General features: G+C 40.7%; 1 protein-coding gene and 1 long non-coding RNA gene across 16 annotated transcripts in view; one reads left to right on the plus strand and one right to left on the minus strand.

Annotated features, from left to right (window-relative positions):
* Positions 1 to 2,896: 2,896 nt before the first annotated feature.
* Positions 2,897 to 6,723, minus strand: LOC308479394. Its single transcript, XR_013987662.1, has 4 exons — positions 6,677 to 6,723; positions 5,830 to 5,953; positions 4,548 to 5,420; positions 2,897 to 3,959 (listed from the first exon to the last, which is right to left on the minus strand). It is a non-coding gene; the product is annotated as an uncharacterized lncRNA (long non-coding RNA).
* ARHGAP15 (Rho GTPase activating protein 15) overlaps positions 5,860 to 19,438 on the plus strand; it is a 379,294-nt gene continuing 365,715 nt past the window's right edge. The window contains exons 1-4 of one of the 15 annotated variants that reach the window (XM_081008181.1): positions 5,885 to 5,979; positions 7,918 to 7,968; positions 8,534 to 8,590; positions 12,964 to 13,143. In XM_081008181.1, coding sequence (XP_080864307.1) covers positions 12,979 to 13,143 — 165 coding nt within the window. In that variant the 5' untranslated portion in view covers positions 5,885 to 5,979; positions 7,918 to 7,968; positions 8,534 to 8,590; positions 12,964 to 12,978. Of the gene's footprint in view, positions 5,980 to 6,134; positions 6,492 to 6,521; positions 6,630 to 6,759; positions 6,914 to 6,979; positions 7,209 to 7,917; positions 7,973 to 8,058; positions 8,164 to 8,296; positions 8,316 to 8,533; positions 8,591 to 12,963; positions 13,144 to 19,438 lie in introns of those variants that run through there. The other 14 variants (XM_081008188.1, XM_081008194.1, XM_081008191.1 and 11 more) reach the window with 14 other exon arrangements.

The following is a 19,438-nucleotide window of genomic DNA, read 5'->3' on the forward strand; positions in this document are numbered from 1 at the left end:
GAATTAGAAGGGACCTTGAGGGTCATCTAGTCCAACTCTCTGCAATGCAGGAATCTCAATTAAAGCATCCATGACAGGTGGCCATCCAACCTCTGCTTAAAAACCTTCAAGGAAGGAGAGTCCACCACCTCTCCTGGGAGTCTGTTCCACTGTCAAATTATAAACTGTTTTTAACATTGTGTTTTATATAAGGTAACCCGCCTTGGAACCTTAGAGTGAAAGGTGTGTGATAAATTAATAAATAAACAAATTCTGTTCTTACACAGGGCACGTGCAGACTCCATCAGCTTTCACTCGGTCACCCTAGATCACTCACTGCTCTCCAAAATAGAATAAAATAATCATAGTGCCAAATAGGCAGTATATTGGGACTTTAAAATCAGTGTATCTGAATTTCTGAAGCCCAAATTTACATTTGCCTCACTTCATTGGCTGAAATTTTTCCCTTATGATATGGAAAGGGATATGTCAGTTGCTAGAAGAGGTTTCTGCTGAAGCAGACATTAAGAGCTGTTGCACTTACAAAAGCTATGTAGACAACTGTGGATTTCAGTTTAAAGCAAATATTGCTGGGAAAAGGTTATCAGCAAGATTGCAACTATAAATACACTACCATTTTATTTGATCTGCAATTTTCATAATGTGTTACTGTTTGTGTTATGCAGTATAGGCATATATCTGTATGTGTGTGTATACACACACACACACTACAATATACACATACATTACAATAAAATCTATTTTAAGTATTGCCTTGCAAATGATTTATTCCTTAGCTTATGCATCTTATTCTATAATATGGCGCTTTGATATGCTATTCCTTACATCTGTTGTTTTCTTAGAAACAAAAAGAAATGTGTTCTGCGCATGCTCTGGGACATTCAGCCAACCCTGGTACACAAACTGTGATGAGCAATTAATAGAATTCAAGTAATTCCTATTTATAATAGTTTCCATGATAGAGAATAGTATAAAATACCATCCAAAGTGTAGATAGTATTTTCCAACTCTTAAGTGGCATGTACAAGTGATAGTACAAAATAAGGTGTATATACTGCTTTTCAGGGCGAAATCCCACCCAAGATGATTCACAAACAATATATAATATAAAACAATCAAGTTACTTTAAATTTACTTAAAACTGTTGTAGTTTAACAGACCAGGACAGTAGTTCTTATGAAACATCAATAATCATAACATCATAAAACATTAATAATCAAACATCATAAAAGCTCGCAGATACGGGGCCATTCATGAAAATATGGTTTAGTGATTAGACCACTGGACCAAGACCTGGTTCAGATCCCCACTTGACCTTGAAGCTTACTAGACGATCATGGGAAAGCTACTGACTCTCAACCTAATTTCCCCCACATTTATGGGGATAAAACTAAGTGGGATAGAACCATGCATGCCACCTTGAGCAATTTGGAGAAGAGGTGGAATGCAAATGTTACACTTAAGAAAGTCATTCTTTGAGGAGAGAGTTCCAGAGATAGGGGATAACCACTGAAAAGGCCCCATCTCTATAGCCCACCTGTGTGGCAGACTTACGAGCACAACCTCTGAGGCAGATATTAAGGCCAAAGCAAGTGTGTATGGGTGTCATGGGCCAGGAGTCATCTTCACCTGCTGAACAGCAGCCTGAAGGGGGGGAAAGTGGAGTGACTCCACCTGCAGCTGATGAGCCTTCAAGGACACAGAGGATAAGGGACTGATGAGAACCAGCTGGCTGTGGCCGTCTTAAGCAGAACTTCCAGCAACAGTCAAATGCTGGTAGCAACACTTGTAGTTCCTGGCTCTACCTTGCTGCCTCCTGCTCATCTTAACCTTTGACCCCATGATCTTGGGTTCCCTGACCCCTGGACTATCTGACCATGTGGATTGCTGTTTGCTGAACCCTAGGACTGGACCTGACTTTGTATGCTGACTCTGCCTCCAGGTAAGTATATCTCAGAGATTCTTCCAGTTGGCTGGCCTCCTACTCCACTGAGCTCTGCGAGTTGTTGCTCAGCAGCGAGACTACAACAGTGGGTACAGGTGGTCCTTCATATATAAATCTCTTACCTTTTTTTTTCTTTTTTAACTGGAAAAAGATTAGAAATACAAATAGGTACAAAACCGTTTGATACATACAAAGTTAGTAGCATAGTCACCCATCCATCCACACTAGGAAAAGACAAAAAGGCAAGAAGGAAAAAACAAAACCTGTCCTCAAATATATATATTACTGAATTTAATAATGAATGATTTTTTTAAAGCATGAAAATAGAGTAGAATGGTTTATGGGCAATTCTTGTGGATGCTAGCTTTATAACTGAATGGTCAGTTTTCCACTTAGACCATACCTACTTTTCCAGCCTCCTAAAGAGTTGGCTGTGGGCCATTGTGGCCCTCAGACCAAAATACATTGATTTCTCCTGTTTTGGACAGCACTAGTTGCATATAGATAAGAAATGAAGAAAACAACCCTGGAGGGATGTGTGTGAATTCCCATGTATATCACAAGATAAAGAGAAGGCATATCCTATGTGCATGGTGCAGTCACAATGAAGACTTCATGGCATTAAAGTCTGGATACACATGTGCACCCCATCTCATCAACACCTGCTGTGTGTATGACACTGAATGTGTAATTACCGAACTAGCATTTCCCACTACCCTTTGTTGATAGTGAATACAGATATCCAGACAGCAGGTCCAGAAATGCATGCAAAGAGCCTTTGACAGAACAATCTGCCTGGCAGGATCAGAATTTTGCATTTGAGAAACATAATGGCTATTTGTAGCTAGAACATTGCAGATGCTAAATAAGGAAGAGGACGAATAAGCATTTTGGCTCACATATGGACATTTTATTTCTGAATTAGTTGTGGTTGTTACAAACAAAATAGAATCAAGGAAATTCATTTAACAAAAAAGTTTGGATGTCACAAATCACATAAAAAATGAAAATATCACAAAATGAAACAAAATTTTGAGTTTAACGGCATTGTATCATTCAACATCATTATAAAACACATGCATACTATGTGACGCAAGAATGGGGTGTGTTTGATTCATCTCAAATTTCTTGATATTTCTAAGCTTATTATGTCAGTTTCTTTTTCACAGTGATGAATTAAATTAATTAGACGCACTAAAGAGATGCATTAAGCAATTTTCACAAATGAAGACAAATTTCACAAATCTAAACTAAAAGGCAAATCAGATTATAGGAAATTAAGCTACTATCAATCAAAAGGCAAAATAATCAGGGTAGAAACCCAAGCCAAAATACTTGTCAGATCATGAAATGTTATTAGTAAATGAGGAAAAAAACATATTTGACGTTGGGGTCAATACCTTGCTTCTTTTATTAGTAAATTGACTAACTGCTGTAAGGATGAATGGCTTCAACCATGTACAGAGCGTAAGTGTGGGTAACTAGCTGGATCAATGCCAATTTGGCTGCTATGTTTAGGCTAGGGGCAAAAGGTTCCCTTGAAAACTATGAAGCCTGTTCTGCTTTCTGCTTTGGGTCTGGCCTCTTTCCATCTCTGTGCCATGACAATGTCATTTTTTAATTATCAGGCAGGTCCATATCCTAATATAAGAAGAGCCCTAGTAGATCAAACTTAAGGCCTATCTAGCTCAGCATCCTGTTTCCCACAGTGACCAACCAGATGCCTCTGGGAAGCCCCAAAGAACCAGTTTCTGTTCACTGTTTCAGCCCAGCAAGTGGTATTCAGAGGCACACCTCTAGCATCTTCACCATAGCTAGTAGCCAATGATAGCATCCTCCATGTTTTGTTTATTTATTTAATTTCTAAACCACCTTTATCCCAAAGGGATCCCAATATGGTGTACAGCAAATAATAAATACAATAACATCATATACATTACCACCAAGAGTCATGTAACTTCCAGTGGTATCATCATGACAAGCAAAACAGTTCCCATCAAATTCTCCTAAATGCCTGATAGAACAAAAACATGTTTACCGGAGGATGAAAAATCAGTACTGATGGGGACAATCATACTTCTGATGGAAGGAGTCCACAAAGATACCAAAACAGTGAATAAGTACCCTAGCTCACCACATAATGTAACAGATGCAGATGGAACCACAATTAAGGCCTCTCCCACAAGTCCTAAAGCTTGGGATTGGAACCTGAAAACCATCTACATCTGTGTTGGTACAGAGAGGTAATGAGCTCTCCTTCCTCCATGCACAAGAAGAGAAGTAACTGTGATCTCTCAAAACCAACATTTGCTGCCACTAGCCCTTCTGCATTATGAAGGGAACATCCATCTCACCCCTGTCTCTGCCTAGGAGATCAGGACAGCTTGGTTTCCTTAGGCAAATCCCATTGATATACACATGTAGTAGGATGCCAAATGGTCTAGATATGGGGTGGGGTAAATACCCTTTTAAGTGTGGCACAAACACACACACAAAAAAGACCCAACGGACGATTTTGAGAGACCTTATTAAAAGGTTTATGTAGGCAAAAATGAAAAGGTCCATGAAAGAAATTAAAGCAACAAACAGAATGGGCACATACCTCAAGCAAAGGAGCTTAAGATCTTTGGGAAATGGGGGTCCTCAAAGTGGTAGCTGCCACTGGAGTTGTTCCTGCTTTTAACTCAGGTGAAATATGACCTCCTTACTTGAACATAATGGGTGACTGGAATAATGTTAAAGTGTTAAAGGAATTTTGCTTTGAAAAATACAAATTTTATAGAGACTGCATTTTGATAAAGTACAGAGTCTTTTAAAAGTACGTACAATTAACGTTTCACTTCCCTCTAACCCCCATACTGATATAGCAATGGATCTGTCTTTTCAACATATTGACAGTAGTAAAGAATTTGACATATTTTTCATGAGAGGCTTATTGTTTAAACTGAACTGAATATATTATCCCCCCCGCCTTTCTTTCTTTCTTTCTTTTTTACACCACAGTACTTCTGTCATGGTGCTCTTAGCACCTAAAGGTCTTAACATTATCACAAATGAGAATGCTCTGCATTTGCAGCTGACATGTTCCTAAACCCTGTCAAAAGCATTCTTTAAATAATGCATCAGCATGTGTTTGTGATGCTGGCTTTGTACATACACTCTGACTATTATAAGTGAGGGTTTGTTGTCAATGGCACCAGGCACAGCTTCCAGCTTGTCAAATATCAGTTATGTGACACTGTCACTTAATGACAGCCACCCCTAAACGAAAGGATGCACAGTTGCTCACAGCTTACTTATATCGAGGAAGGGGTGAAATTCACACATTATTTGACCACCTCCAGCACACCTCCACTGAAATACTGATAGTGGGCTTTGGTAATGGGGAGTATTGAAGCCTCTAGCTCTGTTCTGTAGACTCTGCTATGCTTGCTGCTGAAACCAGTGGCATCATAAAAGTTGAATGTGAACAAATCTAGAGAGAGAGAGGAAATTTGGATGGAGTGAAACTTTAATCACAAGTTTAATCACAGAAACTGTTCTTCTATAGACCTGTTCTGGGTGCAAATATTTTCCTTTCAGCAAACAACACACCTTGCTCTAGTTACATGGGTAGGGGGCTCCATTTATCAATTTGATTTTTCTTCATGAGCTACTGTATTGCGGTTTATTATGAGAGAGACAGATATATTATCTGATAGGTTTGAAATGTACTTGTTATTTATTGTAATCCAGTGTCCTTTGGTGAACTCATCTGTTCTCTCTTCTTCCTTCACTGCTGTTGCCTTCAGGGCAAACCCTCCCTCAAGTCTTCCCATCTGCATTGCCTGTATGTCATCTCTTATTCCCCCGAAATTTATTGAATCTGGTGCAAAATAACCCACCTTATCAAATGGAGGTGGTGGCCACAGGAGGTGACAAAGGAGTCGGGCACAGAGGAGGCAGCAGTAGTTGCAGGGCGAAGCATTTTCAATTTTGCCTGAAGCAGCAAGATGTCCTGGACTGGCCCTGACAATTATAGTGAATTTCATGAGGTATTTAGCCTAGAACTGAAAGTTTTGTTTTCTGGCTGGGGCATTCTCGTTGTGTTGAAGTAAATTCAACATCCAATTTGTTGTGCTGAACTTGGTCAAAATTTCAGATATTTTTAGGTAGGAAGCCTGGAAGGCTCAAGTTTGAGCAACATGCAAAACTACCAGCTCTTTATAGTATACAAGACACTATTAGCTATATTGACAAGAGGAAGCTGTGTTGCACAACTTCTTTCACTATGATACTGGCATTTTGAAAAGGAGTGTTAAAGGCACTTGCTCCTTCCCTTAACATCATACAGGGCTTTTCTTCATGGGTCCAACTGAAATTTTGCATAGATTTTTATTTTTATGTTCTGCATCTCTGGGTATGTGACAGGTTTACGATATATTTGGCTAGTTAATTCGGTTCAATGTGGGCTTGTCAACTTTCCTCATATCTCTGTTTTCTGGCTATATAAATCTCACTGGATTGTTCTGTTGCAGCTGCAGCTTATACTTGTCTATATTTAGAGGTTTGTCTATTTCAGAGTTTCAAGACCAGCCAGTCTTCTCTATACGTATGACAGAGAGAGGGGGGAGAGAGAGACAAGGCCCACCAACTTCCCTTGGTCACTCTTCCCACCTTTAATTTCTAAACACAGTGCCCTCAGGTCTGTAGGCCTCATTTTGTAAACTGTTCTCTCTCAGTGCTGCAGACCTTGTCATTTAAACTTGTGGTGGGGAGGCCATCTTTCCCAGTTCCCATCATTTTTGAGCACTGACTGTGTTTGCTGGGGTTGATGGGAGCTGGACTAAAGAACCTCCCCTCAGGGATGTAGGCCTCATTTGCTAAATGTGCTTCTTTAGGGCCATAGGCATAGGAGGCCCAGCATGGATAGCCCTTCTATACCTCTTGGGGATATTCAGCTTTTGTTTTCATAAAGTGCTTTCATTTGTAAGCGATACAAATAACACAATGTGGTCAATACTCAGTCCAGTTGTTTACTAGCATTAGTGAGAAGTACTAGGCCCTTGTTTGTAAAGTTTTCCAAAATTATATAATGCAATTAAGTAACTTTAAATGCATGACTGCCCCGAGATGAAATTTAGAATCCTTTTAAATATAAAATCCTTTCAAAACAGCCAAAATAAAAAGGGTTGCAGCCAAACAAGGCATTCTTGAATTGGACCCAATGAAATCAATGGGCTTCACTAACTTAAATCCACTGTTTTCAATGCAGTACGATTAGGTAGATACAACCCTAATGTAAATTATGCTAGTCTGCTCAATTTATAAAACTTGCTTCAGCCCTAGAATATGTTTTTTTTTAAGTGCAGAATTATTTTAAAACAACAACACTTATGTATAAAAGATCATGGAACTTGCCTCTTATGTTTTTTTTCTGTGCTCCAGCAACCTGTATGTGTATTTAAGGCCTATCTGGACACAAAAGTTGTTGAGCTTTATATATATATATACAGAGAGAGAGAGAGAGAGGATCCCGGGTATGTCCCTGGACAACCCTACCCTATGGTTGAAAATGGAAGTCAAAGAATTGAGCACAATCTGTTAAAAAGTCAACAGTGAACAAATCTCAAATAAACTCTGACTAAACATCAATAAGAGCTTTCTGACAATAAGAGCTGTTCTCCAGCGGAATGGACTACTTTGGAAGGTGGTGGGTTCTCCTTCATTGGAGGTTTTAAAGCAGATGTTGGGTGGTCATCTGTCATGAATACTTTAGTTGAGATTTGCATTGCAGGGTGTGACTCGGTAGAAAATTCTACATAGTTCATTACAGAATGAGTGGAAATTGCATAAGAGAAGGAGGTGGAAATTGCATCTTCATAGTGCCTTATGCCCTAATTATAGAAAGTCATAATACAGAGCAGTATTTTAGACGGTCTGGTAGAACGCTGATACAAAAAATGCCAACATGTAAGCTCTTTTCATTTCAGTGCAACTGACTTCCAAACAAGGATGTATGAGGCCTCGGCAAAGTCTCTCATGTAGGTAATTTTCAAACAGGAAGTTGACAAAGCAGGATCATTAACAGCGGCACATTAAGCTTGCCAGAAGTGCAACACCAAAAACCTAATGTTATACGCAAATGTAAACTAGATGCAGTAGTTAGAGCTGTAATTCAAGAGCTAATTAGATGGCAAAAGGCAGCAGAACCAAGCATCTGCCTCCAACATGCCCAAGTAAATTTCTGCAAGACTTTTTATTTTCTACAGAAAACAGAGGAAAAGGAAGTTGGTTCAGACTCCAGCTAGTTTAATTCCTCCTCGTATTTCCTCTTCAACTGCTTTGCTGATCTTCTGAAAGTCTGCTTGTCTACTTGAAGTAACTTTAAGTAATTTTCATGCTAGAGCATTTGCCTGTTATACTCTTCAGTTTCTTCCTATATATGAAACTGCATGTATGACTTGCTGTGGGGGTGCTTAACTCCCATTAACAGGAAGTGGTTACATCGTGCTTTCCTCTTTGCTTTCTTTCTGTTGCTTCAGGGGAAGAGAGATTTGTGTAGCTTTCAGATACGTAACTGCTTCATGTTTTCCATTTGCTTTTTAGAAGCTACTGGTGGATGTTGGTACAGTGGATAAGAACGTCATGTGTAGCAAACTGTAGGTAAGGAAACTTCATTTATTTCTGAAGTCTTACATACAACCTGTTGCTAGATGTTGCTAGATGTGCATGATAAAATAAGCACAGTACATGGATGGGGAGAGAACAGATTGCTTTGCATTGTTATGTTAAATGTAGTAGAAAATACACCAACAACTTATTCAATGGAGCCTCCAACATAGATATATAATGTGAGAAAGGGTCCAGATACTGGCATCTGTATTTGCACTGGGAGCACAAACAATAATAACTTTTATATTTTCAAGGGCTTAACTGGTTTTGTCAAAAAGTGTATGCCAGCTTTGGCGTGTCACTTCTTACAGAAATCTGGTCAGCAAATGGTTTTGATTGAGAAAGGTATGGTGAGTATAGGGACAGTGAAATAATGAAGAAATTAAAAGATGTTACGGCATGATGATAAAGCCACATTAGCAAATTTTGGTAAGAAGTCCCACTGCTGAAGTATAGCAGCAATAGTAATAAACAGTGGGAATGCTAGTAAAAATAGTATCCTGTGGGCATATCATTAAGAATGAAAAACGTGCTCAGCTACAGTATCGCGTGTGCACTAAAAATCAGTGGTGGAGCCATATCAGCAGTAATGAAAGTTAGGAGATTTCTCCAAACGCTAATGCAAAAAATGTCCAACAGAGGCAGAGAGAGCACAAACCAGCTCTGCTCTACAATGCTTATGGAGAGACAGAGAGGAAACTGCTGCCTTCTGCATCATTAACTGGAACCCCAGAGTTACAAATTCTTGAGCAATGGATAGTTGTTGTTTTTCTGAAAAGTTTGTATCTCTCGAAGTTCTCCTTTCCAGATGTCTTTCTGCCATTTCCCTTACCTCCCCACACCCTCAGAGGGGAGGCAGCCACCCCTCTATCTTCTCCTCAGCTTTCTCCAGAGCCACCCCCCATATCGAGCCCTAATATCTTACTGAAAAGACTTTCCCCTGTAGTTCCTCAGTAATTTGGTAGTAACAGTAGCTTCCTGCAATGAAGATTAGGTGGCTTTTGCTTGACTGCAGAGTATATGCACAGTGAAAGTCAAATTCTAAAGTTACATCTTAAAACGTACAGATGAGTCTTACAAGTCACACCAGTCTCCCTTTACCCTGTTCTTCAAATCCTTACACAAGAAACTGCTTTTTACTAGGCCATACTATCAGTCCATCTAGCACATTACTGTCTACATTATATTGCAGCAGCTCTCCTGGGTCTGAGCTCTTTCACTTCACTTGCTACCTGATCACTCCCTGCTCCCCTTGCTATTCTTAGTGGAATAGCAGGTATGCATTCCACCCCTTCACCATTCTCAAAACAGAAAGTGTGATGCAGAACTTATATGTATGAAGACAAGATAAAGTCACACAGTTCTTCCCCTTTAAAGGAGGTGAGGGAGAGATCAATATAACTTGGGTTTCTACATCTGAGTCTAAATTTGCTGGATCCCCTCACATGTGTGTAGGTTACAAAAGGAGATGGTCTATGAATCCTTTCTTCACAAACTCAGAACCTAAGGTGTACTGCTAGCTTAGTAAAGGTAAAGGTAAAGATACCCCTGCCCGTTCGGGCCAGTCTTGCCAGACTCTAGGGTTGTGCGCTTATCTCACTCTATAAGCCGGGAGCCAGCGCTGTCCGCAGACACTTCCGGGTCACGTGGCCAGCGTGACAAGCTGCATCTGGCGAGCCAGCGCAGCACACGGAACGCCATTTACCTTCCCGCTGGTAAGCGGTCCCTATTTATCTACTTGCACCCGGGGGTGCTTTCAAACTGCTAGGTTGGCAGGCGCTAGCTTAGTAAGTGTATATAAATAGAGCCTCTGAAAATATGTGCAAATTTCCCATGAGAATTACAATAGAAACCACAGCCTCTGCAAAGAGGATCGTACCAAGTGAGATAACAGAAGCAGACCTTCCTTCTATGCTTCAGCAATATTCTTTGCATATTTATTGTACCTACACACTCCTTCCAGCACTGAGAGTTTATCTTTAGAAAGTTTTTTAAAGATAAAAACTCATGACAGCTGTATGCCCCATCATGCTTTGAGTGGGCAACAAAACAAAGAAGAAAATGAATGTGAATATTGATAGATTTATAAAATCACTTTAGCTAGTAGAACACTGGTCAGCAACTAGGGGGGCCACTTTGAGGATCAGATTATAGGTGGTGGACACGGTCTTACGGCCCATTGCCAATCCATATACTTGTGTGGGTGTTTCCATCACCCAAGTTTAGCCCCCAATTTATCCAAGTCAATGGACCTCAGATACTGAAAATGGGAAAGGCCTTTGCCTGATATCTTTGTAAGGTGTTTCCAGTCAGAATTAAACTATTACTCCAGTCCAGCCCAGTGCTGTCAAACTCAGCATAATTGAGCTTCATGTTTTCAGAAGAAGTGGAACCACGCTTGAGCTATGCAGATGGTAAGACCCGATTCTCAGTGGCTAGATTCACCAGTTTCAGGAACAGCCTTACCATTATGCTGGTGTCTGGGGAAGGAGGTTTTTGCATACCATTGAAAATGATCACATTGCCAGTTATTTAGTTTGTATTACTTTAGCACCATGAGGTGGAGCGCTGTTTGCATTTTCTGCCTCAGATTCCAAAGTCTCTTTGGCCATCTCTATTTGGGAATCAGGTTTGCAGTTCACTCCCATATAAGCAAATAGATAGCTGCCATTTACTTCTGTGGTAAAATGTAGGGCACACGGGGACACTGTTTTGACAGAAGCACAATCTCATCCAGGGAGGATCAATGTGTGTCTGTAGAATAAATGCACCACATTTGCACATAATGTGAAAGCATGGTTTATTGGAAGGAGGAAAGAGCCAGAGGAAGGTTTCAGGCTCATGTGCTTCTCTCCTCTCACCCGTCTGCCACTCCTCCTGTCGCATGGCTGAGAGAAGGACCTCAGTTTCACTCTCCACTAACTAGAGATTGTGGCTTAAAACAAAGGCCTGATTCTCATGCAACACCGTGGCTTAGCGTGATGTGGATGGTGGATTAGTGTTATGTATGAACCGGGCCATAGAAATGTGCTGCATCTACAGAGGTCATTGCCATAGAGAAGTCCATCATAATGGTAGTAACCATAATGGCAAATACAAATAACAGCTGCTTACTAGAAAATGAATAGCAGTTCGATAGCAAGATTAAAAGCCATTATGGGATGTTTGTGCAGACTGTCATAAGACATAACATTTGATATTTAGGACCTTTTGGGGTGTTTACATTCAAGCAGCAGAAATTAAGGCCTACTCAGAGGAGGAATCAGGATGCAGCATGGCTGGCACCTTCTATTTGCTTTATGTTTAGATACACATATCACATGAAAAACAGCTGATGCAGACAGATACTTCCTAGCAAATATTTGGCAAATGTTGCTCTGCATTTCATCCGGAAGATGGCATTCTTTGCATCAAAGTGCCTATACTTCCCACAGCTCTTAGGCTTTCCTTAAAGATTTCCCACCTAAGCACAAATCTGGCCTGACAACCCTATAGTTATGAGATATGGCAGATTTAATAATAGCCCAAGGTCCCAAGTACGAAAAAATATCATGTTACAATTTAAGTAAAATGGATGAAGCTTTGAAAATGTGTTTTCTTTCTGAAACTAGATAAGCATGTTTAGTGTTTTAAAAGCATGGAACGATGTCTGAAAACTTGGCTAATGTTTAAGTGGAAAATATATGCATTAGCAGCACCTTGACATGTAGCCAAAGAGTTGCATAGTTAGGTGACATCTCTACCAGTGACCTTGATGTCTGATGCTGACCCCTCCACCCCAATGCAATAGCAACATATTTGCCTCTACTTTGCTCTAGACTGTAATTAGTTCCATAACCATCTACCTATTTTAGCCGGCATATAAGAGGTTTTATGGGGTGCATTTTGAAACATAATATATGAAGCAGGCGTGCATGCAACATCCTCCGCTGGTCTTTCTGGCATAATCAACAAAGGCCAAGCACTTCACTTTTAGCTTGTGAGCAAACTTGAGATATGTGTCTCAGATGTGAACATGGGAAGACCAAAGGCAAACTGTAAGGCCTGCCAGCTGGATGTACTGGAAAGGTTACTGAAAGATTACACAACAGAAGAGTGGCCTTTGAGATAAAGATAATCTTTTATGTAAACTTCGCTCTTGGACGAGTTGGTGAGTAATAAGGTGCCCTAGATTATTGATTCTACTGATAGATTTTAAGAGATACTCAGCTGGTTTCACTATTATTTTTTCTTATTACCTAAACTGGAATAAAACCTGGATTAATACACAGTGTGTTTAACATTGTCTTCTTACTGACTAAGATGGAATAAAACCTAAATTAGTGCATGGTGTGTCTGACCTTACGGGCTATTATATTTTTCAGGTTGACATAATAATCATGCAGCGGTTCATGTCTGCTGATACCAGTGCAGAAAAGCTGCATCATTCCCATGAAAGCACAGGTGCTGTTCAGATGAGGATCAAAAATGCCAACAGCCCCCATGACAGACACAGCCAAAGCAAATCTATGATACTGTCTGATAATGTGAAAGTCATTGAGCCTGTAAGTACTGCTCTACAATAATTTTCTGTCTCCACTCATTTGTTTTGTTATACAGTGGTACCTCTGGTTAAGAACTTAATTTGTTCCGGAGGTCTGTTCTTAACCTGAAACTGTTCTTAACCTGAGGTACCACTTTAGCTAATGGGGCCTCCCGCTGCTGCCGCGCTGCCGCCGTGCGATAGCTGTTCTCATCCTGAAGTAAAGTTCTTAACCCGAGGTGCTACTTCCAGGTTAGCGTAGTCTGTAACCTGAAACGTTTGTAACCTGAAGTGTTTGTAACCCGAGGTACCACTGTATATATTTTGCATTTTTTGAAGTCTTCTGAAACTAATTGGATTACCTTCTCCAGTATAGGGAGGACTAGAGTATCAGGAAACTTTGCCGGAGACACCAGAAAACCATTAATCAGTCACTGTTTCATACCACTGAAATTTGTCCTTCATCCTTGCAGAGGTTAGCAGTAGCATGTCGGTCACACCTTATCAAACAGTTATAGGCCTATTAGAATTGATTCATTATTTGCTCCCTCACCTACAGAAGAAGAAGAAGAAGAAGAGTTTGGATTTGATATCCCGCCTTTCACTCCCTTTAAGGAGTCTTAAAGCGGCTAACATTCTCCTTTCCCTTCCTCCCCCACAACAGACACTCTGTGAGGTGAGTGGGGCTGAGAGACTTCAAAGAAGTGTGACTAGCCCAAGGTCACCCAGCAGCTGCATGTGGAGGAGCGGAGACGCAAACCCGGTTCCCCAGATTACGAGACAACCGCTCTTAACCACTACACTACACTGGCCCTCAATCCTTTCCAATCACTTTCTCCCAATCCTTTCCAAAACACCAGCTCTGGGGTGTGTTCTGCCATATGTGTTGGACCTGCTATAATTTGAGACAAGCCCATAATTACATTAGCAGCCATGATGTGCCACACCTCTTCAGACAAGCTTGCACGGATAGGTGTGCTGAAGGTCCCCAAGACCAAAAACCTTGTGGTTCCTCAACATCATTCCTGTCTTAAGTTCCCTACACCAGATACAGACACTACAATTATTGATGAGTGGACAAAGTATCTGATGAGGGAGATGATATATTTATAGATACATTCATATATTTATAAATAACAGCTACTTCTCCTTTCTGCCCAAAGAGATACATCTGGGAAACATTTGCATCTTCCCCTTCATCCAGTCAGGTTTCAATTACAAAAGCCAGGTCAGCGTGTCCTTCCTGGGCAAGATCAGGGACAGTAATTGTCTTTCCATTAGCTGATCTGGAATTTTCTAGTTTCACCTTAACAACTTCAAGGAACCAAACAGCAAGGCTACTAGTAACAAGGCTGGCAGATGGGCTGGAAGGAGAAGTAGCTTGAAGACATCTAACCCAGCTTTTCCTCACCTGACACATCCATCCCGTCGCCATATCACTCTGTGTCCATTATAATTCCAGTGGTAGCCCTTTACTAAATTACCGTTTTCAGTAGGGGCTGTGCCAATTCATCATACCGCGTCCTCCTAGACCTTGCCACACCCTCATGTGCCTTTCCTCCTCATGCTGCCACTGAAGCCAAGCCAGATGAAAAGTCAACCTGGTAGAAGCAGCAGCAGTTGGTAGCAGCAGCAGCAGCAGCCCCTGGGAAAGGGGCCAGAAGTGGTAGCTGATCAGCCTGAATATTTTCTGCTGCTGGCACTGCCTTATCCATACTGACTCTTCATCCTAATAGTGGATTACCAGGCGTCCTGGTAGCTGCTTCTGACCACCTTCTTCCATCCTGAGCTGCTTTTCCTTCTGAGGCAACTCTAACCACTAATTCTAACCACTGGTGGCAGAAGCAGCAGCTCCCCAAGCTGGCCATGGAGGAGGAAGGTGGTGAGTAGTGGTGCCTGGGCTTCTGGATCCTGTGGGCAGGGGCCCCAGCTGGCAGGCAGAGGAGCTAGCAGAGTGGGGGGGGGGGCTGCTGATGCCTGTCCTGGCTGTCCCTCTGCATTTCACCTGGACTACCCACCCACCCACCCACTGCCTCTTGCAAGAATAAATAAAAATGGGCAAAACATTGTAGATTTATTGTTCACCTGCTGTTATAAAAAACTGTAACTGACACAGTAATATAGTTTTCCTTCAAATGTTAGTGTCACTGAGAACATTTCATGCTGGCTGGCGCAAAAGGCAGGGGGAAGGAAAGTAATTTGCCTGCATAGGATGGGGCCATAAATGGCATTGTGCAGGATCAGTGATACTTCACAGCTCTCTTTTCCCCTGCTGGGTAAGCATTCCTCAGCTGAATAAACTCCCCTCCTCTGTGAGTCCCATGATGACTGACCCCATGGGGAGAGGGGTGGGCATTAGAATTGCAGGAAGCAGGGCGGGGGGGGGGGGAGGGATGAAGGTGTTTAGTTTTCCTCTTCCTGCAATCGCCCTTGTGTTGCTCAACTGACTAGGAAACAGCTGAGATTGGTTAAAAGGGCTGGATTGAAGGGGAAAGGGCTCCTTTTGAGGAAGAGTAGGATATAAATTAAGTAAATAATGGTAAAAAACAGCAACCCACCACTTTATCTGGAGCCCCTCCCACCTTCCTGCTTCTTGCCTAATCAGTGGGGAGGTTATGTATAATTTGGAGTGGGCCAGAAGCAGCCTGGGGACTGCAAATTGCAAAACGCCTGAACATTCTTGGAGATTATGCATATTGGTCAGAAAATGTGCATATTGCCCAGAGAATGTGCAAAATGAAGTTAAGTTACGTACAACCCCCCCTAGCCTCTTGGGAATTATGCCTCGCAAATGTACAAAATTCAGTCACTATATTCACTTTCTCCAGGCCTCTTGGGAATTATGTATAGTGACCGGGAAAGGAAGGATTATGTGCACATTTTCCATGAGGCCTGGTGAATTGCACAATGGCCAGGTATTATGCACATTAACTGCTCAACTTACACTCTCCTTAACACATAGATATAATTTAGAAAGTAAAAGCAATTACGCAGTTCTCCTGCCATCTCACTAGAGATGAATAAAAATAGGGTGCTTCCCAAACCCATTTCTACCCTTACTCACATAAACATATTCAGCTACAACCAGCAGATATATAAGGCACTTCATGATATTCCTGTAACAGACCATTAAGGGATAATTAAATGCCAGGGCATTAGAATGGAAAAAAAATCAAAGCAAGGGAAAGCATAAAATACGCCCCCCCCCCAAAAAAAATGTAACCTTCCTTCCATTCCACCTGAGGCATTTTAGGTACTCATCCATCCACTCACCTACAGTCATCTTTATGACCATTCATATTCCCACAATGACACTGTGGCTTCAGTGGTCCAATAATTTAGTGGCATTTTCTGCTTTGTTATGTAGTTTGGGAAAGCATTTGAAGAAGTCTTGCATCTCTTTATTCCATAGAGTAAGAAACACATTCAATGGGAAATTTTGGATTGCCAGCTGTGCCCATGTAAAGCTCTTACTAAACAACCAAAAATCCTTTGTGTTGCAGACATTGGATTATAGTTCTGAAAGACATGGCCTAACATAGTATTAAGATAGGTAAATGAGAAATGAAAGCTCTTCCTAGCATGTAACACTTGTTAATGACCTGTGCAAAAATACTATGATTGAGATTAGTTGTGATATTTAAAAACTGGAGTCTGAAATAACCCTGACACATGGCAGAGAAAGCCAAGTGGTACTGGATTTGTTTATTTTATCCCTTCTGAAAATATTTAAGTGCTAATACTTTAGAGGTGAACTCTGTTGCCAGTCATGTCCCTTCCCTTTTACTCATCCTGTGCTACTAAACAAACTGATTGGTGTGAGCCTCCCTTGGTTCATTTTCCTCCATAATGGCTGCAACTTGCAGCTGAGGCCATATGATATTGCAAAATTATTTATGCAATGTTAGTCACTCGCTTTGGATTCCAGCTCAGTTTTTCAAATCAGAGCAAATAAGTGAAAGCCCAAAAACTCTACTAGCATCCCACACCAGCACCAAAAATTTCTCTTTTCAGAGCCATGGAAGCTATTAATTGGCTATTTTGCTGATATGACAAGCCCCTATGAAATATTCAGCTATTTAACTGAGACAGTAAATGGAATAATCTTGCTGCAGTTGTTGGTTCCCCCCCTGCACCCGCCCTTCTGCTATTTTTACCTCCATGTTCAAATGCAAAATTAACCACAGCCGTTTCATCACCATAGCTCAGCAAATACATGATTTTAATTATTCTTCTCTCAGTTGGCAGAAGTAAATCTTTAGTTCAGAGAAACTTGCATTGCATTTCAGAACTGAATCCCCCCCCCCTTCGATATCAACCTAGTAGCTGATGAAACATTCATTTCCTTATGTTTGCTTTCCAATTTAAAACTATCACTTGCTGGCGACACATTTGCACGTAGTACTTAAAAAACACACACACCAACCCCCAACCCCCATAAGTGAGATGTTCTGTTAGGAAGTTAAAAGAATGTTTACTGTAATTTATTTGGAAATAGTATAATGTATTATCAGTAGGAACTGTAACTTTGAAAAAGTTTAAAAGTTAAGTATATTTAATGATGCCTAACATATTTTATTGGCTGTGTTTAACAAAAGGCACTAGGCTGCAGTTGTTTTTGACAAGCATGAAAACATCACAGCATGAGACTGCAAAAGGAATTATGTAGAGAAATTACAAGTGATCCATCTCTCAATGAATTATCCACCTCAATAGCCTGCAGAACTCAGCTACCAATTAACACCTACTTTATTACATGTTGGGATGTACTTAATAACTTTCATGTGTTTATGCACTATTACCTTGACTGATGCCTCTTGTACAATTAGGCATAATTGGCATATCAATATGCAAAAGTTAAAAGGATTAACCCTCTTAAAACTAATGAGCATTTCTGTATCCAGCTGCTAAATGAGACAAAATTAGCATTTTTCACTTTTGGGCAGGATTTTATCATGCAGTTTCTCATTGTTGGTATTACCTTGTTACATAACTTTCGGTCTGGGATGTGGCTAGGTGGGGTGGGGAGAAGAATACTTGGGGATGATAAAAGAAAAAAGGAATCTAAAAAGTTCCACCAGACACCAAACATTTGCTGCTGGGTTTTCCACAAGCATAACAGTTGCAATTTATGTTCTTTTGTAGGGAGCTGAAAAAGTTGTGCTTTCTTAGCAGCTAATTATAGAGACGCAGGGTATGTCATTTCACCATGCAAACTTGGCTCTGATATAATAGATTGAAAGCTTGCCATGCTCCTCATTTCCTCGCTCTTTCTAGTATTTTCATCTCTCTCATTTTTCCATGCAGAGTTTCCTGACTAGATATTGACAGAATGCAAAGTATTTTGGCATATTTGCTCGAGCGAGTCTGTTAAGTGGCTGGCGAAAGGCAAACGGGAAAGGCCCAGAGTCTTAAGCAAAACCCCAAACATTACAAAACACATCCTGAAAAACCAGTGGGATTCTGAATGGGAACGGTTTGCACAGAAGTACATGTTGGTTGATTGTTGTGTCAAGAGTCCTAGAACAGGGAAGGTTAAAAATCTTTCTCTGCCCCATATTTTTGAAATTAAATTACGTCCATCACATTTGTAAGCTACACCAACTATATTGCAGTTCGTGGGATTTTATGAAAAGGTGTACCTGTATAAATCTGGCAACACCAAACTAATGTATATCTATTTGGCAGAGCAAAAGTCCAATATAGCAGGAACAAAGCAGAGGAAGCTGGAAATACCTGTATCCAGCTTCATGCACCCATACACAGGTCTTTCTCCTAGATTTGTGAGTAGATTATACCCTGATTTTGGTAGGGTTTCCCAATAAGCATTTTAAAGTGCAGCCTCTGTAGATCTCCATAGCTGCTGGCAATTTCACTTAAATATAATTATTGTCAGTTTTATTTGGATTTCTTTACTGTGTAACCCATCCTGGGACCTTTGGGTGACAAATGGGCAATAATCATCAGTAGTAAATAAAATATTTAATGAGCACTATTTTAATGTTAATCATTTATATATAAACATGCTTTTAAGTATTTATGTGTAGAACATTAGCATAGTTCTACAGATGAGATTTGTTAAAAATGGGGAAAAGCTGCTATTAAGTCTAGAGTTGGCCTAGAATCGGAACCCATAACTATTAAGCTCAGCACTTTGTTCACCGATCCATTCTGGTTCATTGGGGATGTGTAATCATAGGGTGATAGCCCGTGGTGCCTGTTGATGAGTGAAACAGACTTCTTCTCACACAGTAGGAATTCCCCTTCCTCTCCTATTCCATGCAACTCACCACTCACCCATACAAATCTCTTTAGCA

The sequence above is a fragment of the Podarcis pityusensis genome (genome assembly GCF_964106645.2).
Source record: "Podarcis pityusensis genome assembly, chromosome: 1".
Taxonomy (NCBI): domain Eukaryota; kingdom Metazoa; phylum Chordata; class Lepidosauria; order Squamata; family Lacertidae; genus Podarcis; species Podarcis pityusensis.